A 25,653-nucleotide genomic window follows, 5' to 3' on the forward strand; every position below is an offset into this window, starting at 1 on the left:
CCTTCTTTTAGGTTCCAGTTCCTGTTATACATATTATATCAGTGCTTGTCTTCTTCATGCGTTGCGGAAGTTTCCCAGTTCCAGAGCTCATCTCCTTCGTTACGCCCCTCAGGGCTGAAGCACTCTCTCATTCTGCACTTACTCACCGGCTGACTGCGCAGAGTCATTCAATAGCATGGAGCTCAAATCAGCAGCACTCTTAAAGGGGACACATCCACGCAGTGCAGACCATACATTCTAGGTTGACTATAAAATGCCCCAGTGTAATATCCTTGAAGGGCACATTTCTTGAACCTTGGGATCTGCTGGCTGCTGTGTTTTTTTTTCATATAGAAACAGAATGTGAAATAAACACAACTGGACCAAAATGTCACTTCGAGTCACCTGTTACTATCAATAATTGGCTTAATATTTTTAAATACAGTAGAGTGTCAATTATCCAAACTAATTGGGACCGATACTGGTTCGCATTATCGATTAGTATGGATAATTGAACAAGTATAAATAACATTTACTGTACCTTTAATAATGTATAGAATAATGTTAACATACACAAATACTTAGTAACACAAGTACCTACTGATGATATATGGCTAGTAACCTATTCTATCGCATTAAGCGTACAAAATTACAAAGCTTTACAAATTATGAAATGAATGCAATTCAGTAAACACCTACAGTTAAGGTAATGAAATACTGTAATTCCGTGGTCGGCAATTAAATTTGATGGCTGGCCAAATGACCTGTGGGCAGCCGTAGAGCGGGCCATTTGCAAGACATATGAATTCATTTACAAAGCAAATCTGGAATCATTCTGGTCCGCCTATATATGTCCAGACAACTACCACTGGCTCCGTTTGTGCTCTCCATGTTCGGATCTACTTACACATGCGAAGCAGCTTATTCCACAATGAATGCAATATTAAAAACAAATGCATGAAACAGGCTGACACAAGACTCTTTGGAGGACTGCCTACGTATCGCCATTACGTCTATCACACCTGGGGCCGGTTGTACTAACGACATCAAAAAACAGGATTGGATCCAGGCTCACTGGAGCAGGATCTTGAGAAGGCGTTGTACTAAATGGATCATGAGCAGGCTCCACTGATCCGATTTTTTGATAGGTTTAGTACAACCGGCCCCTGGTGTTCTAAAGCTGATCACAGAACAAAATTGGTCATGAAGCACTTAAATAAAAAAGTATGCTACTTTTGAATTGTGTTTTGTGTTATTCTGCGTTCCTGTCTATCATATGAGAATTCCAGTACCATAGCGAGGCATAAATGTATCATCACAATCTGCAAGTACTGTACTTCATAATCGATGTTGCAAAACACTTAATATTCTGCTTAGTCGCAAGAAATATATGAAGGTCATACGGGGAATCCCCCATGCGGTAATATTCAAATGAAGTTCCGCTCTCGCTCAGCCCTTGATACAGCCCTGCCAGGAGGCATCCGCCACCATTTGCCAACCACTGCTGTAATTAAACATACCATATACCAAACTTTGAAAATCCACAGTACAACTTTTACAATTTACAGAACTACAGGAATCATTAAGCTTTAACATTTCAGTAAAAAGTTTCTATACTGTGATACTTGCTGTTTAGGCATTGTAATAAAGTGCAATCTGTTATTGAGCAGCTAAGAACTTGCAAGTTCTTAGCTGCTCAATAACAGATAGGATCTCCAGCCCTTACTGACGAAACTGACGAAAAATCAAGAACGAGGCGACTGTTTTAATTTGCTTAACTGCAACCATTTAAGCATACAGTGCTCAATCTAAGGGTTTGGTGGTCTGAATAATTGTGTAACTTTCATTTGCCTCAGTCTGCTGGTCCTTTTTTTGGCAGCTAAATCTCGTAGCCGTTTTAGCAGCAGCAGCTTTGTGCTTAACACACCACACGTAATTCATCACGTGATTACAGCTGCGTTCGGTTGTTTGACAGTACGGTTGATCAAAGATCAGATAATTGACTCTCTACTGTATATGGTGGTGACTCCAATACGTTTACTGAATTTTACGAGAAGCCATTCTGTGTAGAATGAAGATAAATACAGGAAAACAGCAAGGACCTGCTGTCATTTTGCATTCCAAAAAAGGTACTTCAATACATCACAGGCATATAGCACTCTAAAAGTATTCAAAAGTGGTGAAGGTAATAAAATACAACAGACTTACTATCATCTTGCTGCACTGCATAGTACTGTACTGTTAAGCGCTTTGAGAAGTAAGTGAGGTATTCTGTAACCCATCGCAGTTTAAAAGGTGTAGCATGCTTGTACTCAAACTTAAAAGGCCTCCAAAACCCAAATGGATTAGATACCAATTGTATACATTCACACTTGGGCCTGATCTCTACGTGATTTATAAACCCTAAGGCTGTACTAGTAACAAGACTAGCAACAAGTTCAGTCAGTGTTACATTATTTGAGGATCCTCTGAGTGCAAGGACTCCTCATTTCCAAGTTATAGTAACGCTTTGTTGAAACCTGACAATTAAATACAGCCATTTATCTGTTTTCATCCTCTACAGGGAATGTATATTCCTAGCTACAGGCATACTGTATGGGATCACGTGTTTTGCATAAATCTAGGGAATCAATTGTGATGAACTTTGTTAAGGCCCTTCTGTAGCACATGTTATTAAGTGCATGTCTGTCTACCCAACCACCTTTTGATCTGTTTTTTTTTTTACATAACCATAGCAAAACTGAAAACCATTAACATACTTCTCCATTATTAAAGTAAAAAAAAAAACTGACTCTTTGTAATTGTCTGGGCTGCTGTATTTGGCACCAGTTACTTAGTGAAGTGTAGTGAGACTATATGTGTGCAATGGAGTATGAAAATGTAGGGATGTGTCAATGTGTGGGAATGTGATCAAATGAGAGTGAATGGGCAAGTGTAGGCATACGAAAGGGCCGTCATACAGAAATATTAGACAGGTTGCAAAATGTTATTCCATGTTGATTATGAATGCTTAAACTGAAGCACACAGCAACTTGCAAGAGAATACTTTGCACCTATATTGATAAACACATTCACTCCCCCCCCCCCCCCCCCCCCCAGCAGTTGAGAGGTGATTTCTCTCTCACTACCAGGATTGAACCTTCCAGCCCTACTGGTGAAGAAAATAAAAACCTAGTCAACTGAAAGAAACAGGAAAGAAATATTAGTAATGCGACAGGGTTAGAGGACGAGGATGATCTAGTGTCAACAGCCTTCTGTGACAGCATTTCACGTGTTTAAATCACAAATTCTTCATTCTCAAACCAGAAAACCAAAATGTTAAGGGTCAACGTTTATAGAATTCCTGCTTTCATATAGCAGAATTTACATCTTTCTTATTTCTTCACTGTTCCGCACACCGCAAACACGAGAATGTCAAGAGTTTGTAGCGCAAATAAAGTCACTATTTGGCAGCGACTGAAGTGCAATTGCAGGTTTAGGCCATGAAAATATGAAACACTATATTCTACATAATTGACATCTATCAATCCTTACTTGACGGCATTCTAATTGCAGACAGACTATGCACAAAACAAAACAAAAGCGGTATTAAAAAAAGATCAACAGAACTCTGACCTGGCACAGCAATTGAAACTCTATTAATAACATCATGTGTAATGAAGTCTCTCTGTTAGCTAACTGAGTTGTTATATTGAAGAGCCAGTATCACGTGCGTATAAGTTATATTACACACCAGACACTGCTCTCCTATTGCTTCCTATGAAGACCAGCAGTGCAGTTATTACTGAATAACAGCGCTCCAAATAAAGCACAGATAAGATGACACTAATTAAATGACACCTGCTCTAAAACCACTGCTTACAAATGAAATGCTTCACAGGGAAGCTCCAACCCTGCTCTTAAGAAGTTTACTCTTTCACTGGACTACAATGATTATTTCAGACAAACAGTTGAAAATAAATACATAACTTGATAATAAATAGTGATAATGGCGTCTATGTGGTGTATTCCTTTGCTCTCAGAGTTTGTAATAAAGGTTAAATTGCTATACTGGCTCTATAAATAAAGGGCATGTCAGGCTACATGCAGGGGGTCCTGCTCTTTTGGCACAGCAAACAGTGGACCCAATTTATGTTTGGTTTGCACCAGTGGAAAGCTTGCCTACAAACTAACAATTATTGGGTTTAGGTAGAAGCAGTTACTGCTTTGATAAACAGACTGCATTAGGGAGTATTGGTAAATAATGAGTTTATTATTATTATACCGATAGTGATCTTTAAACAGATTTGTTTGCTAAAAAAACTTGGTGACACATTTTCAAAAGCTGTGTTTTATCCTGAATCTTTCATTTTTTTTATTCTGTAGGACTCCCTCTCAGTTCTCATTTCATACCTCCTGCCTGGATTTGAACTAACGGCACTTTAGAGACGAGGAATAAAGCACTGTACCGCATGGATCCACCACAGCGACTCCACAGCAACATTATTTTTATAATCGGTGTCTTGAGCTGGTGCCAGAAGATAGTAGCCTGTGAATTATTAAGAGGTAACCCAACACTCGGCTCCTCTACAGGAAGTGTGACCCTGTTCTCTTTCATATCTGTGTATGGGTGAAGTATATATTAAATGGATGCTCAAGGCAGAGAAAATATATGGAACTATTTTGTTTGCTTCAATTACTTTAAGAAAGACCTTGAACTGAACTGCAAGGATGTTGAGGACAATGTATATTGACACCCCCCTCTTCCAAATACAAAGCAGAGGTTGACATCACGGCCCTGTAGCGCTGTGTTGTTCTCGATAAGCTCAATCTAAATTTCTTTCATTCCCTCCATCTCCTCCTCCTCCTCCTCCCTCTCTCCAGTGTCTGCTGACGCGTTGTGCTCCAGGGCTGCCTGCTGCGAGCTGAACAAGGCTGTCAGCAGGAATCAGCAGCTTTACAGTACAAACCAGCACAGAGCTCTGGCACAGGCCTTCAAACAAGTACTCACTGGTTATTTAATTAGGACATACTAAACAAAAAAAATATAAGCCCACTGTTGTGATGTCTTTATAACACTAGGGCTCAAAGCAGCAGCAGCCGCCGCATTTCCCCCGGATAGGCAAAAGAAGAGGGATGTGTGCATTTCACAGTAAATAGGCCGTTTCTAACCCTTTAACAAGGTCAAGCCCGTTGAACAACACTAATGAGCTGTCTGCTACCATATGGTCACAATACCAACAAAGATTAATAATACCTTCACTCATCAGATGTATCTGCATCATTTAAACAGGTAGTTCCAGTGCGATTTACTGTGGTACTGGAAAAGTTAAACAGGACCCTAAGTATCTCTGTCTATTGCACTAAAGAACAACTCGATATGAGTATGAAACACTAAAGTTAAATTAGACTCAAATTTACTAATGTATTCTTTTTGATCTGATGATTTTAAAACTCTAATACTTGAAGCACCCCATGTGGTCTCAATAGTGTGCTTGGGATCATGACTAACCTCCAAGTACATCTGGAACACCTGAGTGTAACCATTAACATGTTCCCTGCAACACCCTGCCACCAAAGACTGAAAAATCATCTGTAAAATTGTGATATTTCTTACATCCACTGGGCACCGAGTATTAATGGCTGCTATGTAGATGTAATGGTTAGACATGACTGTGAGAGATATACCAAGGCCACAGAAGTCACCAGAAAATCACACACAGTGAATATAAACAACAAAAACAATACACTCATTTAATTCTCAATAATTTGCCCATTAGTGCAATTATCAGAATGAATGCAGAACTGGAGATATTCACACACAAGTCATAATTTACTTCCAGCCACAGCATGAATTAGGGCCTGCATATAGGTGTATTTTGGTTTTAAAAAGGTTGGTCTCTACTGCACAAGGAAGTTTCTTTTTGAAAACCCACCTGGATGTAGCTTTTCTTGCAATGGTCCCATGGTTCCATAAAGCATTTCCAATGTCTTTCTATTTTGCCCTCCTCCTGTCAGTGGTACCCTAACAGCGTTATTTTACTTGTGTGATAAAAATGTGTAAGGTTCTAACGAATAACTAGGTACAAGTAATCTTGTTTTCCCTCTTGTTTGATGTTTTTCTGCATGCAATGACTATACTCGTTCTATAGTATGAGGATAACATGCCAAACAAACAGCTTTCAAGATCTGTACAGTGTGTTCTGGAGTTGCTTACCAAGCTATTAAATGAATGCCCGTCTGCAATGTCTCCTCTGTCTCCTCCTTTGAAATCTCTCGGGCTGGATGATTCTCCTCCCTCAGTAGATCCTTTTGCTGGACCAGCAACTGACTTTCCTGTAACCATGGAAACAATGGACATCAGCAGCAGGACTCCAGCTATTGTAGGCCCCAACAGTCTTCATATGAATAAAGTTATTTCACATCTACCCTAATTGAATTTCTCACACACACACACACACACACACACACATATCTTACCATCACCCAGAGTCCCAAACTAACAGCTGCAGAACTTAAAACCAAAAAAGGTTGATGCTGTACTAAGATATAGCTGTAACTAATCATAATCATTATACAAACTCTGAGCAAACTGCAGGTCAAATATTCATATTTCCTTACTCCCCTGGCATTTTTCGGCATCTGTATTAGTGTCTTTAAAAGGAGACAGAGGCCTTAATAATATAAAACATTTATAAAAATTGATCACAGTTGGAAGAAAATGGAGCAATAATTATCAATAAATACCAGTAAAATGTGCAATTGAGGAAACAATCGTTAATGTCTAAAATAAAAAATGGGGGTTAAAAATTAGAATTGAACTACATTATTTTCAAAAAACAAAACAAAAACAGCGGTTGGTACAAACTGATGGAAGCAGACTAAATGAACGTTGTGACGTTGTTTATCAGCTTACTGCACGGTGTGCACATTAGTAAGCGTTGGACACAATCGGTAAACTATTATTTGCAGTGTTAAGTTTGCTTGCAATATGGTGGATTGGTGGCTGGTTTGTGCAAAAGAAAAAAAGAAAAAACACATCAGCCAGTGGCATGTTGGATTATTATTTTTTTTTTTTTTACTGGTATATGTACATGATTATGTGTGTGTGTGTGCCACAAGGGCACCTCCATGACAGATCAGTCATAAGTGGACCCTGCTTTAGTTCTGGAAGAGCAAAAAACGACATTGGTCGATAGGGTGTAAAACACAACAAAAAAAACATAGTTAAGAGGCCATGCTATTTGTGTTCCGCCTTATAACGAGAATACTAGTGTTAGTATAATGGCATGGGGCAAATGGGAGCCATGACCGCACTGCCTTATAACCTATTCCGCAGTATAAAGGGGCGCCTTATAAAGGGGGAGCATTGTATATATTACAGGCCAGGTACAATTTTTTTATTCAGTAACTATTCCGTTTTTTGTGGGTAAGAGAAAAATTTAATTTGTAAACCCTAGAAATGTTAATTTATCTTGTATATAATAATGCAAAAAAAAAAAATCTATTTTGATTGCAAAAATCGGTGATAAAAATGAATTGCAAATCTGACTACCAGTAGAGCAGTCACATGCTTACTGTAATATCTGGGGAAAATCCAGAAGTAATGCATTCACACCAACAAGCTAAATGTTCCCTGCTGAAAGTAGCTGGCTATAGAAACCGTTTAGCACTTGGTTATGTTTTTTTTTTTGTTTTTGTTTTTTTTAAATTTAATTTAAAAATCAGAAAAAGAAAGTAATTAACTACTGTATATGGATTTTCAAATCCCTCTTTTGTTAGGTCGTCACCGATTCTTTTTCTAGTACTTTTCCTCAATAGATTTCATTTCAAACTCCAAAATGGGAATGTAAAAAGCTGAAACACAATATACATATACACACACACCTAATGGACAACAAATAAAGGTGAGGTTTTCAGGAAAAGTTCCTGCCCATGTACTAACACACACACACACACACACACACACACTCCACTGAAAACCAGTCAACATGAGACTAGAAAACAAGCACAACTGTACAGTACGTTAGCCAGTGTCCAGGTAGATTAAGTTAGTTTAATTGACCTCAATGATGGCAAATTGCCATTTATTATTTAATATGCACCACAAAAGAGGGATCTCAAGAAGCAAAATCAATGTTAACTTAAGCCATACAAGAAAACAGTCTTTGAAACTAGACATTGATTTTGTCACCAAGGTCAGAACTTCTATTGATTTCTTGTAAACACATAGCATCTACTAAATATTTTCAATGAAAGAAAACAAATGATTGCTAACAATGGAACAATGCTAGTGATTTCTTTCAAGAATCTGGCAGGAGTATAAACTTCTTGGGTTTATTGTTCACAAACTTGACCACAATACTATGTGACACAACACTAGACATCACACCAAGTAAACAAGTGCACCACATTTATCAACTTGTCAATTAAAGACAGGTTAGGCCTTAAATCAGGGCTGTTGAGCTTCACAAAACGTTGCTTCTGAAGTATCACACTTAATGTTTATAATGGGTTTGAAAACACTGCAAGGGCAGTCTTAGAAAGAAGCAAACACAGTCTAAATGCAGCAAATTGTTTAAACATGTCACATGACATGCACAGAAACCAGGGCCTGAAGACACAGTTGGAAATTAAGTGGAGGTAGAAGTAGGGGCTTCAGAATACCTTGGTAATCAGTATGGCTCTCTAGCTGCAGTAAAAAGACTGGACACCTCTGGCCTAAATCTTTGTCTATTTGCTGCTAAATAAATCAATTACTTGTTCTACCTCTACCCTTGATTATGATACAACTTTGAGCTATCCGTGTACTTAAGTTTAAATTAAAAAATAAATAAATAAATAAAATCTCTCTCCTTGTCTGTAGTCTTTGTGGAGTACTTGTGAAACTAGTTTGATGTTAGGCTTACCATAAACATATTTAAATAAAATGTTGTTTTCAAAAGCAGCTGCAGGGCCACGCCTGATTGATTTCATAATCAGCCTTGCTTCTTTCACACCAAATCCCCTGTTGACAGATATTTTATATATATTTTTTATGCATTAGTATGCCATACAATCTGGTTAAAGTTATAGTCCCTCATATGCTTAAATGCAGCCTAAGGCAAATCAGTTGAAGCCTTTCACAAATATAAGCGGTACACCACTACAGTGCTAGTCTCACTGAGAGCAAAGGTATTTTAGGCTGTTTGCTAAAGTCTGTGACATCATTGGACAGCAGAACAAAACCACAACAATGGGGGTACTCATGCTAACTTCTGAGATTTAGGATGATGCATGAAAAATACATGCTGGAACACAGTATGGACTAATGTAAAAGAATAAATTATTAGACAACACATTTTACAATCCTCCAGATTTGAGCTACAGCAGATGTAAGAATCTGGAAAATGTTGAAAAGGAACTATGTGCATGCCATTTCTGAAGAATGATTACACATTTACTAGCCATGTTCTGAACTCCTGTGGTGTTACTTGTGCCAAACAGAGTGGTTGCCATGTACTGAGAGCTCCAAGAAAACAATAAAAGAAGGGCATTTATGTTTACAAATACCAATTACAACCAAACACTTACAAAAGAACAGCCTCTGTGTGAGCAAGGGGACGGATTCTCAGCCTAGCAAATTAATACCATAAATCTTACCAGCCATAGACTATGTACTGTAGGTCTCACACATGCTGTTTTGAAAGAAACAAATGTTAAAAACATGAAATCTGTTACTACACTATATAGTTCCCAGTTTTCTTTTCTCACTCTCAGTTCCTACAGTAGATCATTTCACCAGTGCAGTGTCTTAGGTGTCAAAAGCATTTTACCAGCTTCAAAGCTTCTCAGTCAATGGGGCAAGAATCTAGTTTCACTTTCTAGATGAAATGACGAAGTACCAAGAAATCAAGGCTTCCAAACCTAGTGTAGTACCAGGTATCATGTGGGGGCCTATATAGCAAGTGAAAGGAGGTGCACAAGATTAATGAAAGTATTTAGTTTAGAAAGAACCACTTTGAGAAGTAATTCTTAATACAGAAATGTGTCAAAAAGAAGTCTCACTGTGAAGGACTGAAGCAGTGAATTACAGTGTTATACAGCTGGAATAATAAATCAGCTCAAGTATGTGGTTAATTGATTTGATTAGCAGGGTGCTCACGGTTCTCCAGCTAGCAAATCATTTACATCTCAGCTAATTGTGAAATTACTTGATTTACTGGAAATGTACAGGACCTATGGGAAATACAGCATTTAACCCTTTGAAAAGCCTAGTCTGTGCTCGTTGCACCTGTTTTTATAGTGCTTGTGATGTCAGCAAGGGCTGTGATAGCTTTAGCTTTATTCTATACTTGTGCATTGCAAATATTTTACTGGAAACTAAATTCTACATGTGGTGGGGGGATAAGCCAACACTTGCACATGCTTTTTGCTCAGAGTACAATGATTCAGAATATAATGGCTGAAGGAATTAGCCAAAACATGTGGTCTACTTCAAACTGTACATCAGTCAAATTAATCCTACTGCGAATGACTGCATTTGTTAATTGGGTGGCACCTCACATGCAAGCCACAGCCACCAGTGGATGATACAGGACAGTCACATTCAGCATACCTAAGGCTAACATGCAGCTTAATAAAAATTAAAAAAAAAAAAATCAGTCTAGCTGTTTCCAGGATATTGCCTTTATTAATTCCTACATTAATCATGTGTAATAAGCGAGAGTGTTAAATTGACCTACAACCTCAATTAACAATGAATGACATGCAAAGTTTCAATCCAGCCTGGGCAAATGATTCGATGAAGCTGCTGGATTCAATACCCTTAGCAGCAAAGGAATACTCATAACTACCTATCCCAATTTGGTGTGGGAGTTAGTAGTGTGTAAGGGTCTTCTGGAGCTAACCCTCACTTGTCCAGCTAGCTCAATAAACCCCCATAAACATAACGTGTTCTCAAATAAAACGATGTATTGCAAGACCTAATGGCACAACACATCCCAGCATGTTCACTGTCAGCTCTGCTCCCCCTCTACATGCCCCTTATCTGCTAACTATAAAGAGCGCCCATATGGGGGCACAGGTCACTCAAATGGGCAACAGTAATATACTACAGGTACCGGTACTAGTAGAAAAAAAGGGAAAAAAAGTTCACACAATGCGCATTTCAGCAAAAAAGTTTGCAAGGTCAACCCACAACACACCTAGCTATCCTCAAATCTTTTATAAAGGTACAGCCGAGCGTTCTTAGCTGAACAGTCTCCATTTTCCTGAAATGTTTTGATCAATTTAGAGTTAGAATACAGACATAAGCAGGATTTGATGGCAGCAGTACAGCACAAATCTAGTTTAAGATAAGGTTTTCAATTGGATAGCAAAAAAAAAAGATTCTGCTGAAAAAAAGTTAAGACTTCTTATCAACAGAGGCTAGCTTCAGCAATCATGGCAGGAACCACACTTACATCAAATGCTAAACTAATTAGGCAGAAAGAATAAAATAAGGCTCTGAAACCCTGTGTTAATTCTTCTCTCTGTCGTGACATACGTCATTAAACAACTCTAAAGAAAGGGCTTTTAATGACCAAGGGCTTTTAATGAAAAAGTCAAGAGGCTTTTGAAGAGCACAAATAATGAACCCTCAGAGCTGTATTTTGTTCATATTCATTTAAACATTCTGAGACTCAATGAGGCCCAATTTTATTCCCCCCCCCCCCCAGAAGTGTCACTACGTATATATATATATATATATATATATATATATATATATATGAAAATAAATATATCCCTAGCAATAAAACCACGTTAAAACTACCAGCATGCATACATATCCCTACAGTATATTCCAAATTAAAAGTGTTTCTTATTCAATAGGTATAGTAAAACACACTCTTGTCCACATTTTCTGAATGTATTATTTATTTGTTTTTACCAGGCAAGCCCAAATTTACCATGAATGAGAAGTAGATTGCCAAGCCCTTTTTGCCAGTCTGAACATGCTGAATCCCACAACAGACTACAGTATATTCTGATCCATATTTACTATCTATGTTTCTCTCTATGCATTCTCTCTCTATGGTGCTGTTTTTACTTTCTAGAATTGACTTGACGCACATTTTGAGGAAGCAATCACATTTATACAGACTTCTAATTCTACATGAGATTGGAGGGTAGGTTACCCAGCAGTGATGGCAAAAACAAAAACAGAGGAAAAAAATAATAACCTCACCAGTTTAGATAATTTAGAAAGAAATATATTAAAAAGATACCCTAATTACACCACAGTCATCAAGGGTTTTATAGTAGAATTTTAACACTGTATGAATCTCCTTTTTCATTTTATATTAGCTATACATTATTTTATATGAAAAAAAATCTCTTATTAGTTGACAATTAGGCACAGAGATAATTCAATGCACGGAAAGCATTTTGGAGTTTACTCCACTTCGTTGAAGCTTATTTTGCATAATATTTTCTCATTTTTTCCAGCACATCAAAAACCATTGAAATATGGAGCCTCATTAGATGGCAAATTGACTATACTAATGTGGGTGTAAATATATGCTTGAAGGCATATGTGTGACTAGAAACAGGAAGTTGACTTTTTCAAACAATATGCCAGTTGTATCAAGGGTACACAGATATCAATAAGGTTGACATAAGATAGAAAAAGGATGCAACAAAAAAGCACAATCCTTCTTTATGGGCAATAAGTACATCAAGTAGAGTAGAAACTGAGGCCATTCATGCGTGATGCACATACTCTTCTACTGCAATGCAGTTAAAAACAACATCATACTGTATTTAAAAATATTGACAGGGTACAGATGGGAAAATGTTTGATATCCCAATATTCACCGCTGCTGCACTTTCAATTTAAACACACGTGATTTATACTTTCATATTTCTAAAGTGTATGTTTGTCGTTTCTGCATATTACGGTGGAATCCTTATATAAAACACCACCAAAAGGGACTATGACAGTAATTTCAATCATCGTATCCTGGTGACTTTTTAAAAAAACACTTATGGCCACAACAGAGCTCTCAGGATCATGTGTGTGACCTTAATAAAAATCACAAGTATAACCATAAACCTGATCCCTTGCAACACTTATTTTTTATTTGTTTTAATTAGTGTGGGGGTGTGTGGTATTTGAAAAAAGGGGATGGCTATGTTGCTACTGTATACCCTGCCACAAGGCTATTTCTGATGCAGAAATTCAATTGGGAACAGAGCGGACAAGCACGAATGTTCCCACACTACTGTTCTGTATTCACAGTGGAGATGTCCTTGGACGGTCTTAATGTTGTTACAGTTCTATCACACACACGTACACATTGTAATGAGTTGTGAAGTACAGCAGAACGCCTGGTTTACGTGCACAGCAGGGAGTACAAGCTTGTGTTGTATTAAGAATTAATCACTAGCAATTGTTGAGGAGACAGGAGAAAACAAACCATCTCAAGTGACCCACAATTGTCTTAGATGCAACTTCAAAATTCCACCAGCACACATTCAATCAGTGGCCATCTGTACTTCAGCAGACAAGAAACACTATTGCGACGACTTCTCCCACATTGGAAAACTTAATACTCGCTCAGATGCAGACCTCAGATAATTACTTAAAGTGTAGCGGTATGCTCATTGTAATGCACGAATCAACACTAATATGTAATAAGTAGGGCCATGGAAAATTCACGATTTCATGGAAATCATGTATTTGACTGCCTACCGTGAAACTTTTTTTTTTTTTTTTTTACATTACTCTTCACCAGCTTTTAACATGTAGAAACCATCGACAACTATATAGAAATGTCTGCAACAATAATAAAACTACGACTAATAACAGATATTATATTTATCATGGTGTCAGTCTTGGATGTCACATCTTTGCCGCTAGATGCAATCCCTGATTTCACAAGCTGTAGAGATGAAATTGAGTCTCACAAGCACCATGCTGCTGAAAGTGACAAAAAAAGTCAATATTGTTGATTTGTGGGTGGTGTCTGAAATCAGATTCCCAAACATGGCAAAAATTGCACGCTGCTTTTTGGCAATTCCACCAAACACTGTGGATGCAGAACGAGCAGTTTCCGTATATGGACAAATTTTTACACCACAAAGACAAACCATGAGTGTTGAAACTGCAACAAGATGCACGATGCTGGCCTTCAAGAAATAACTTTTCTGCTCACGGGCCAGATAATTATTGTGTGTGTGTGTGTGTGTGCACAACATGCTAGATGGATAAAAAGTCGCATACGATTTTGTCTTCTTGTTTTTCCAGTTCATGTTCTTCAGATTATTTTGTACAGGCTGATTCGCTCAAGCAGCACAATGTTATGTGGTTTTAAAATAAACATCATATATAATTTAGTGTGTGTGAAGAAAAACACAAAGTTTCGGTTTTGTCACTTGCACTTAACCCTGTTTTTAACATTTTGTTTTTCAATGTCAGCATAACGCTATACAACACAGTCCGTTTAATTACTGTATGAACATAGCCTAAGTTTTAAACTTTTACAAAACTCGACAAATGTTGGTGAATTTGTCATTCAAACTTGTTTTGTTTTAATCAATTTTGTCAGCTTGTTACTTTTTTCAGCCAACACATTTAAATGACCCTTGATTGTTACATCTTTTTAAAAGATTGTTTTAAATGTTGACTCAGTAGCTACCATTAAACGTCAAAATGTTTCAACCTCTGTGATGTTCTTTGATGCGGTATTAATTTTAGGAAACTTACAATAGAAACTTTTTTTTTTTTTTTTTTTTTTAATAAAATGGCACTTCCATGACAATCCGTGAAATGTATTGTTTTTTTTTTATTGTCATTCTTGAATTTCTTGAAAAAGTACCGTGAATTTTCCGTGGCCCTATGTGGCGGAGTGTCCCGCCCCTATGTATTATTTGTATTTTTTAATGTTGCTCGCTCTCTCCGCTCCCCGTACTCTCCTCTGTACACCCAACCTCGAGTGCAGAGAGCTGCAGGTTTATATACTCTGGCCGAGGGATTAACTAGTTGTTAATTATCTTATTGTCCCTCGGCCAGAGTCTGCACGCATTTGGTAAGGATGCATGACTGTCAGCTAGTTAAATAATCAGTAGCTGATCAGCCATGCATCCTCACGGGGTTTTTAAATATAACAATAAAAGACGCAGCGCTTTTACCCGCGCCGCAAACAAAAATACAAATATTACATAGGGGCGGGACACTCCGCCACACCCTAGTAATAAGATATAAAAATGACTATTTAATAAGATATAAGATATGATGGAACACCTGCAGTATCCAGACCAACAATAAATCTCATACATCCATCCATCAACAAAAGTCATTTGGTGCAAGTGGCTGGGTGAAGTACATTTCACACACTGTATAGCCCAACAGTGTGCAAGAAAATCTGAGCTATACTAATGATCCATATGCAGATATGAGAGATGATGCACTTAGTCCCAGATGAGTGCTTCCTAGTGCTGCTCCCAAGCCATTATGAATCAATAACCAATGGTGTTAGGTTAAGGTTTCTTTCAGCTTCTTTAAATCAAAGATAAACAGTGTAGTAATATTTCCCATAACTTTTAAGCACTTGATGTGAAACGCAATATATTTGTCCAGTTATTACAAAAACTGTCTGGATGTCTTATATAAATTCTTGAGAAGAGCTTAAAAATCAGCTTGCTTAAAGTTTTACACTGACTGGCACTGAGTGAATGAGTAGGACGCAGCACATTGTTTGTGTGAAAACAAGTGTTTCTGCGATTAGGCCACTGCAGCATGTCCATTGTCTGTCACACTGCATGTGTCACGACACACTTGACGAGACTGGAGTCGTGCTTTCCGACGGTGGTTTTCTGCAAGCACTGCCGTTCCAGGACGATTGTCTTGATGGACACATTGGTCAATGCAGGCACTGTGTTTGGAGATGTGCAGGATCATGCCCCTTGTCACAGAGATCGTTCTGCTTTCTCACATCTGTACACCCATTATACAGGTCAGTACAAATCGTGGCAAGTCACAAAACTACATGCATTTCTATATGTTTTAGACTACAGGAAGCTATCATTTGATCCTTTAATCCTCTAGGTTGTTGGCCATTAAGTGAACGTGGCAATGACTCCAAGATAACAATATTGATTTTTAATAATTATGCATGAAGATCCCTGGAAAGTGTAATAAGTTCCTGACTCCATCCTATCGCGTTCAGTATAGTTTTTAACATTTGGTTTATAGGAAAATACAGGGGATGTGGCCTGCCTGCATAGAGTTAATGTTCGGTTTATTCAAATATGGTGCAAGAAAATCAAGATTCGCATAAGCAGATCTTCTTGTCACCAATATAAACTGATGCAAAACCACAGAAGTGTAAGCTGTGAGTAAAAATCTCCAATTTGCTAAATGTTAAATCGTGAATAGCCAAAGTTAAGGATTTATTTATGTCTCTGCATGCATTCCAGGGTTGTGCATAGACTTTAATGAATTAACATGCCATTTCTTAACAAGTTGTCTGAAGAAGAATGTTTGCAGAATATCATCTTCTTTTCACCACCCTTAGTCAGTATCACATGGGTAACTCGATACCACATACTCTGGAAATCCTGTTGCACTGGAGTTCAAAATGGAAAGTACTTTAATTTTTAAAATATAGAAAAATAGAACCAAAATAAAGATGGCTCAATCCAGGACAGATGGGAAAGTTCTAGAACTTTGCTTGGTTTTTCTTTGGGAAAAAATAACCATCTACCCCAACATGCTGTTAAATGTCCTTTTTCTAGTCCCTCCTGCATCCCTCTTCTAATTAAAACACCTGAAATATTTACAGTTCAGCAGATGGTCCCATTACTGCTTAAGGTTCAGCTTAGCCTTGAGTTCCAGTACATTTTCCAAGGACACACATTAATCATACATGGTTATATAAAAAATAAAATAAAAAAAAAAACACTATTCTTCAGACAATCGAAAATTCACTGTATTTAAAAGAAAATTCACGAACAATTAAAAAAAAAATTTCACGACGCGTCACGAAACTGACATTGTATTAAAAAAATGAATGTAAAAATAAAAAACATTTTCTATTTACATTATATTCTAGTGATGTAAGTTGCCTAAAATGTGTTATCATTGATAGTTCATCAAGAACATCATCCAAAACCCAAGGCTGAAACATTTTAACATTTAGCCTAGCTACATTTAAAAATGTACTTGTAACTCGACTCGCTATTGAAACAATCTTTAAAAATGGAACGAACTTCTGCTGGAAACAAGATGTTTAAAATGTTCTGTGTTGTCTGCAAAAAAAAGTAACAAGCAGACAAAAAAGATTTCTTAAAAACAACCTTTGAGTTTTGTAAACCTTTAAAACTTATGTTGACACATCAATTCAAATGACCGTGTTTTCCCATAGCCTATTTTGCTGCCTCTAATCCCAAAATACAGGTATTAAAAACATGGGAGAAACGTTAACTGCAAAACCTTAAATGACAAAACCAAAGCTTTCGTGTTTTTCTTTATACACACTGTACATTAGTAGTACGTAGACATCTCATTGTACAGTATGAGGAATTCACCAATCATGAAGCTGGTATTTGTTTGACCCCATTGCTGTAGTAACCCAATGCATGGCATTGAGCCGGACCGTGTACAGCTACTGTAGTCCTGCTTCTACTTGATAAAAGTATGAAATCAAGAGTGGAGGTGAAGAGTACAGTAATGTAAAATACTGTAAGGAAAATAAAATGCATATTTTTCATGGTAGGCAGTTAAATACACGATTTCCGTGAAATTTGTGATATCGTGAAATTTCAGGGGCATTTCTTACGACAGAGTACAGGCTCCTAACCTGAACAACCCAGGAACAGAGGGAGAGTATTTAGGGTCTACATTACCCTTTCTCAATACCAGCAAGAGACAGACAGTCCTCCAGATCCCAATAGCCTGCTGAGACACCCAGCTAAGGAAGTTGCACAAGACAGTACAGTCGGCGCAGCCTAATCTGGATACTGATAAATTGGGATTTCTGCAAAAATGGGACACAACTCTGGGAGACGGTTCTTCTCAATGGTATTTATGTCATTTAATTGTGACTTCACTTCATTTAATTGGGATGCAGTATTTTCAAATGATGAATGGAGATTGTTTTTCAGAGCAAGACAGGTTCGCGTAGCACAGTGCAGTGAGTATGTGACTACCCTGTGACTTGCGTAAATTGCGTAAACCATGCTGAACTTTTGAAGGGGCTGGAGTCTCCTGTGGTTTCTCAGGCTGCTGTTGCAAAGAAACTGGGCATGTCAACATCAAAGATGCCTCACCTTGTGATAAGATGTGATTTCATTCTTTTTCATTTCATGTAGAAATAAAAAAAACAGCGATGAATTTTGTTTAGGAATAAAAAAAAAAGCAATTGACTCATTTTAAAATTATGTATTTAACATTTAATCATAATGTGATTTGATTTTATTTTTTTTTTTTTCAATTAGAAACAACAAAGTGAGACTACGGTTGTCTCCAATGCCTCCCGTTTAATTGGGACAGCCACTATTCTGAATATTTTTACTTCCCCCAAGGCGTACGCCAAGGTTTTTTAATTTTTTTACCCTACACGATTGACGATGGGTTAAGATCAATGCTCATACAGTACATTGGGGCGTGAGGACTTATGCACAGCTTCAATTTACCAAGGATGAAATGTATTCCAGGGGGCTACTTGGCTTTATTAAAATAAATGTAGCAAATAAATCATTACAACTTTCATTTTCAGGCTCTTTATTATGCTATGCTGGAGGATTTTTTAGTGCATTAGAAAAGCTTTGAATGTGATCCTGAGGGACATGGCAAATTGCAAGTTTCACATAAATTACTCCATTTCTAATAGCCATGCCAAGCACCAAAATACAGTTAATTTGTGACAGCAGCAACATAGCCAGACTCAGTAGACCCAGCAGCAAATCCGCCTGATGTTTTAAGATTAGAGGAGCACGGTATATGATGTGTGAATTCCTAGGAGGGATTGAATTTAGCAGCGACATAGCTTGCAGTCATCTAGATTTTTTTTCCTTTTTTGGGAGGCAAAAAGAGACAGATCACTGGCAAGATGAGATGACTGACCGAAACAAAGCACTGGCTAGGTACGCATGCACAGCGGTCAGCAATATAGCTAGAACGGTGCAAGAGGAGGTGTGTGGTTCAGTGGTTAAAGAAAGGGGCTTGTTACCAGGAGGTTCCTGGTTCAAATCCCACCTCAACCACTGACTCACTGTGTGTGACCCTGAGCAAGTTACTTAACTTCCTTGTGCTCCATCCTTCAGATGAAACATAAAAGCAAGGTCCTAGTGTAAGTGACTCTGCAGCAGCAGGGATGCACAGTTCACCCCCTAATTTCTGTAAGTCGCTTTGGACAAAAGTGTCTGTTAAATGAATAATTGATAATAATAAGAATAATAAAAAGGAGGGGCCAACTACCTTGTCTTTATCACAACTGGCACATAGTATCCCCCTATCCTATAATGAAACATGCAGAGGCTATTGTGGCAATGTGCCCCGCCCCTATGTGCATTTCTGTGTTGTATGTTGCGTGTGGTGTGTTAATGTTGGTGTATAGATATGGCTGCACGGGATATAAATGGGTGTGTGCAGCACGAGTTATTTAAAATGTTAATTGTGTTTAGGCACGGGGATTGCACTTCACTTAACGTGCATTTAAAGTACTTTAATATGTGAACACAGGGTTTTCACAGATTAGTTCACATGCTGGGATTCAAGTGAATAATTAATTGGTAATTGAATCCCAGCACAATTGTATATATAGATGCACATTTAATTCACTCGGGGTTTGGGTGTTCGGTGAGTAGTGAACGGGAGAGAGAGAGAGAGAAGTAAGAAATAACAATTGCTATTGCGTGCTGGTAGGACCAGCACGATACTTGTTTGTTTATTTACTCACCGTGTTTGTTTGTATGTCTGTCCGTCCACCGTTTGTTAAGTGTTAGTCCGTTTTGTTTGTCTATTTATTTTGGCGTAAAGTGCCGTTTTTATTTTCTGTGAGTTAATAAATCACTGAGCGCTGCAGCGTCTCAGATTCACTGCAACTACTGTCTGTCTGTGTACTCCTTTCTGGTCTGACATAACCACTAAAGCCAGCTTGTCACAACTATATATTAACCGAATACCTTGCAGTTTCCTCCCATGCGTGTGTCTTCATCACTGTAGAGCACAGAAGGCTTAATCCCTCAAGCTCGTAACCCACACATGCAGGGTACAACAGCAACTGTAACAGTTGTGTAGCCCACAACACTTAATAGATTCACCACCATGGCTATTGCATCTAAAAGCTTCTTTACTGAAAGGCACATTTATATAAATCATGTGTTTGCAATCCATGTAAATGCATATATTATATCAATTAGCCTCTGCAAGCCATGACCATTAAAAAAATAAAAGACACAAAGATTCACAGATATGATCAGAACCTTCAATAACCACTGATTGACAATAGAGGAATACGTTGACAATGACGCAGCAGTGACTGTTTTGTTGGATTACCTGTAACACCAATACTAGATTATGTACGTACCAGTTTTTGGTCACATTTCGGTGGGTTCTAACTTTTGTCTCATGGTCTGATCAGATGTCATCTTGATACGACCAAAAAACAAACAAACAGTCTGATGGTTATCTATTGTAGTTGTAAATCATGTCTCAAGCAAATCAGAGAACTGTATTGCATTGATCAGAGGGCTTATTTTAATGTTTATTGGTGTTTTACAAAATCACATCAGTCCTCTAAACTTATTCTGGATTTTTCTACAGAATGTAAAACATAGTTGAAGGTAAAGGGATTTACAACAAGCATAATTATATACCGAGCATCAAAAGAAACGTATCACTTACAAGTGATAAGTTTCTTTTGATGCTCAAATGTATTTGGATAAAATTCACTCGATGTGATTGAAACATGACAAACTCTGTTTTAGAGCAGGTGCAGTGACTTTTTATTGTGCTGATTAACAATTGACATCACAAAGATGTTGCAAAATGATCTGTCGATCTTGGGCAGGTGTTGTGACTCTAGGTCGTGGCCTGTCACTGACAGAGTGTGTCTGGTTATACCGTCTCGCCAGGTTTGAAATTGCTGGCTGTGAGCACCCAAGACGGCGAGCCACAGTACGCTATCCTAGTCCAGCCTCCAACATGCTGAATGCACGAAGGCGCTGCTCTCTTGACAGACGTGGCATACTGGTTTTTTTTCTGCGATTTTCTTTATTGCTTTTATTTAAGCTTGCAATTCAACAGCTGAAATCACTCCCTATGCAGTGTCCAATCAACTATCTCACTAATTAGGTGATTAGGTGCATATGCTTCAGTCATAGTCACTCAAGCGATTAAAAATAAACCAAAAACAATGTCAATGTCCATCATTTATATATTTATATCATATATACATGTGTTATAATAGTGATTTTTCTTTTGATGCTCGGTGTACATCCAAAATATACAAACATAAACGTGATTATAACTGAAGAAACAGCAGACAAACGATTCAGCTATCTGCCTTCACTAATACTAAAAATCAGACAACTTTTTACAAAGAGCAACCTACCAGCAGTCTGGTAGCAAAGATGCAGCCAACGTAAGCACACATGAAAATGCCCACGGTAATCTCCTCGGCCACAGAGCAAATCATTTACTTATCTAACTATGAAAATAAGATGGCTGCTCCTGCACTCTGAATATTCATTAGCACCGACCCGAAATTAGAGAAGCAAATTGCAAAAGTAATATCTGGTTCTCTACACATGCAAAAATAATTAAATCCCAATTTAAGCACCCCACGGATCATTGTCTCAAATTGTATTTTTCAAATAAACAAACTTGATAGTAGACTGTGGTCTACGATTGGAAAGCTTCAGAAAATTAATGCGACCTGGAAATTGCTGCTGATAATTGTTGGTGTTTCGGTACATTAGGGAAAAGGCTCCCACAGTGCTCCTCTCATTTCAGACACAGCAATCGCTTATGCTATTAATAAGGCTAATAATCCATTCACCTCCACAGCTTCCTGACAGTGTTTTTACTTGATTGGGGATTGCTTATTTTTTTCTCCCGTATAAATCTCAAATTCAAGATATACATGTTGGTAAGACTGAAATTCCATCTTCATCTCTCTCCATATCCTTCTCCAATACGACATCTGACACTGCCAACTTGTTTCCCAATTCGTCAGAAGTCTATTTGATTTATAATGTGCTAAGCCAGCCCTAATAGCTAGCTACTCTTGCTGCTACTGTACTGCAGTCTCCAAGATACCTTCCCTGTGGTGCCTTACATTTCAATCTGCCAATCTTTTACTCATTTTATGCTATAAGTTTCCACTTTCTAAGCAGAAAATGCAATTGGAAGGTTTATTTACCGCATGTTTGTCCATGAGTATAAGGTATAGGGAAAAGAAGAAAAGGTCTTTACTTTTATAAAGGGGAGGTAAGTATTATGAATTAACGTTATTCAAATAACCTGAATCACTGATGTGTCGCATGATTGACTATGCAGTACAGTGTGCAAAACCTAAAGCTCTAAAAATCTGTAAAAGCAAAGATTGGTTAGTTGGGTAGCTGAACTTCAAACAAGGAAATCATGGACTATCCAGTCATACATTTGTAAGCAATGGTTAATGACAAAAGGTTATAAGCAGTGCTATAGGGTTTACTCATTAGTGACAGACATTAAGAATTATCACATAAAACGGGCATTGGGAACAAAGAGTGAGAAGACAGACTTAACAGCATGATTTCCATTACATGAGAGTAGGTGTTTAAACTATCTCCAGGTATCCATGCTGACATTGGACTTAGCTTTCGCCAAGATAAGCACCAACTAAGACATAGCTTCTTTTACTGTAAACTAATGTGATTCATCTGGGTTTCCCTCCATCTGATGATGTAGATATCCTTCTGCCTGGTGTTGGTTACTGAAGTATAATGCTGGCTCCAGGGATCAGCCTATTTTGCCTCCCTGGCACATCAGCACACACAACGGCTACAATGCTGGCTCCAGGGATCAACCAATGTGCAGCCTCCCTAGCGCATCAGCATGACAACCGTCTGGACTGAGCTGAGTATGGCATTTCTCTGGGGTCTTCAAGTGGGCACCTTCCATCCTTGGTGTTTTGTCGACTAGCCCACGACACCTTAAGAGGGCTCGACAGTGATTCTGGCGTCCCAGCATCACCCCCCTCCGTCTCCCACAGCTAAGCCCATCTTACTTACCTTCCTTTACACTGACGTTGCTTTCTTTCTACGATGCTTGAGGTCCCCAACCAGAATCTTTTCGTCTCAACCAGAGCCAGTTGCTGCTCCTCTCTGCTGCTTCAGATAAGTTCTTCACTATGCATCACAACTCTTGATCACTGAATCCGATGTCTCTGAGAAACTGGGTACACCTGGACTCTCCACCCTCGCTGTTCCGCTTCAGCAGCCAGTTGAGCATACCGAAGTTTCTTCCTTTCATACTCCTCATCCACAGCATCCTCCCATGGCACTGTTAACTCTACCAAGTGAATAAGGTGTGCAGATCTAAGCCGTTGTCCAACATCTACCAGCATTTTCCAGTCTCTAGCATCTTCCAGTTGTCCTAGACGAGTTTTGGTTTTAGTACCTTTTCTTGATGGTTGCTCCCCTGGACAGAGGAATGTTGTTCTTCATGTGTCATATATTGCTGAAATTGGTGGCAAGCCGTTGGTCATGCTGCGCTTGTCTTCCAATGCTAAGGTCAAACATCACAGCACCTGGTCATGACGTGAAATAAACCATCCTTGGCTAAAGACCCACCTTGTCAAAATGTGTCAATGTAGCTGGCGATGAACACAAAGGACACCACGGATCCTCTCCTACCCAAAGATTAAGGTTCTGTGGTGATGGGAGAACATTATATGTTGACCTGATGAGGAAACTGATCCTGCTCTGTTCCATTGTCCATAGATCTCGCCAGCTAATCTTGCGTTGTTCCACACTCTCCCATCTTGTCCATCCTCCTTGCTTGGCCTGGGAAACTGCCTTTATGCACCTCATCCTCTCCTCCTGCTTTTGCACCTCATTGACTACCAGCTTCCTCCATTAAGCTGGGGCTGCTTTGTGCCATGTAGGAGGAGCTGAACTGAGACCAAGGCCTCCTCTTCCATGCTATACTTGCCCCATGATATCACTGATACAAAGGGTAGCCTTTGCATCTTCCACAGCTTCCTTTACCACCCACTTTCTTCCAGTTTTCAACATAGGTGCTGCCTCCCTCACACATCATTGTGTGACTCTACCAATGTCATTTCCAATCGAACCTTGGCGCACTTAAACTCCTCGGTTACAGCGGAGACTGGCAGCTGCAGTATTCCTTAACCGTACAGTCACACTCTGCTGAGGCCTTTTCCTGACGTATGAACTGATTAACGCTTCCAGCTTCTCTACTGTTGTCAGGGAAAATTCATACACAGTGAGTGGCCACAGAAGTCTTGGTAGCAGACCAAACTGAAAGCACCAGAATTTAAGTTTGCCTGGTAAAGCGCTGCTGTCTATGCTCTTCAACCCTTACTTCTGAGTAGGGTACTTCTCTGGGGTCTTCAAGCAAAGCAAAGTAACCAACACAAAAGTCAACAGATATGTGACATTCAACTTGCAAGAAAGTACAGTACAGGCAATTACTAATATGTTCGTCAAAAGTAAGATTGGGTCCAAGGTATTTAACTACTCTTGGTAAAGCATGCCCTTCCAGAGTTCTTCAAAAAGAGTAAGTAGCAGGGTTCCGGAAAAAAATACAGCGTTATACGTCCCCATGTGTTGCTACAACGGTTTAAATAACGTACCTGTCATTTTTCTTTTCATTAACATCCTGACAACTTTTTGCACATAATTTTAAAGTCTGTTCAAAGCTCTTGTCAAAATGTCCGCTCCAGTGCACTGATAGTGTAAGGATTATTTCCCACACTGTCAAACAAGCAACACAGCAATAACAATCCATGATGTGGTAGGGAACAGAAAAGCCAGAGCACGTCTTGCTATGTTTTTCCCCACAGTGATTTAGAGGGCAGTTCTCAATACCCCAGTGCACTAGAACGGAACACATCATGGATCGTTATTGCTGTTACTTACTCGAAGTTCGTTTTTGTAACATTGAAGACCAGTTTATTGTCCAGAAGCTACTGTTGTACTAATGAAAAATGTATTTGCAGGTTTGTGTTGAGTTGATTTAAACTACTGCCGGCACAATACAATACTGTGTCATCAACTTATAGTTGAATACTGGACTCTTTACAGATCTGGGGCAAGTCATTGACAAAAATCTAAAAAAGTACAGGTCCCAAGACAGAACCCTGGGGTAGTCCCATCATAAGTGATTTCCAGACAGATTATATTGATCTTCAAGCTGCTCACATGACAACTGACCAACTATTTATTTATTTGAAACCCTGGATAAGTCAGTACTCATCATAATAATACAAGCACATTATTATTTCACCAAGTCCAGAAAATAAAATGTTGTATTCATTTTTATTTACTGCTTAAGGCGGATATAAATGTGGATACCTGGAGATACTGCTGAAGAATACAGAGCATCTGGCATTGTGCAAGTCTGAGGAGACCATTCAACTAGCAGTACTTTTTTTTAAAAGTATGACTGCAATAAGAATGAACAGTTTCTTACTCTGAATAGTATCATAACAACTTGAGGGG

The 25,653-nt window shown here is 38.5% G+C and overlaps 1 protein-coding gene across 2 annotated transcripts in view; it reads right to left on the reverse strand.

Moving 5' to 3' along the window:
* Nucleotides 1-25,653, reverse strand: part of LOC117972800 (ralA-binding protein 1-like) — a 63,720-nt gene that overhangs the window by 4,654 nt on the left and 33,413 nt on the right. Inside the window, exon 6 of one of the 2 annotated variants that reach the window (XM_059028901.1) lies at nucleotides 6,176-6,294. The exons of the other annotated variant lie outside the window; for it this stretch is intronic. Within the exon in view, the coding sequence (XP_058884884.1) occupies nucleotides 6,176-6,294 (119 nt within the window). The remainder of the gene's footprint in view (nucleotides 1-6,175; nucleotides 6,295-25,653) is intronic. 2 annotated transcript variants of the gene reach the window in all.

This window comes from Acipenser ruthenus, chromosome 8, assembly GCF_902713425.1.
Source record: "Acipenser ruthenus chromosome 8, fAciRut3.2 maternal haplotype, whole genome shotgun sequence".
In the NCBI taxonomy this organism is placed as follows: Eukaryota; Metazoa; Chordata; class Actinopteri; order Acipenseriformes; family Acipenseridae; genus Acipenser; species Acipenser ruthenus.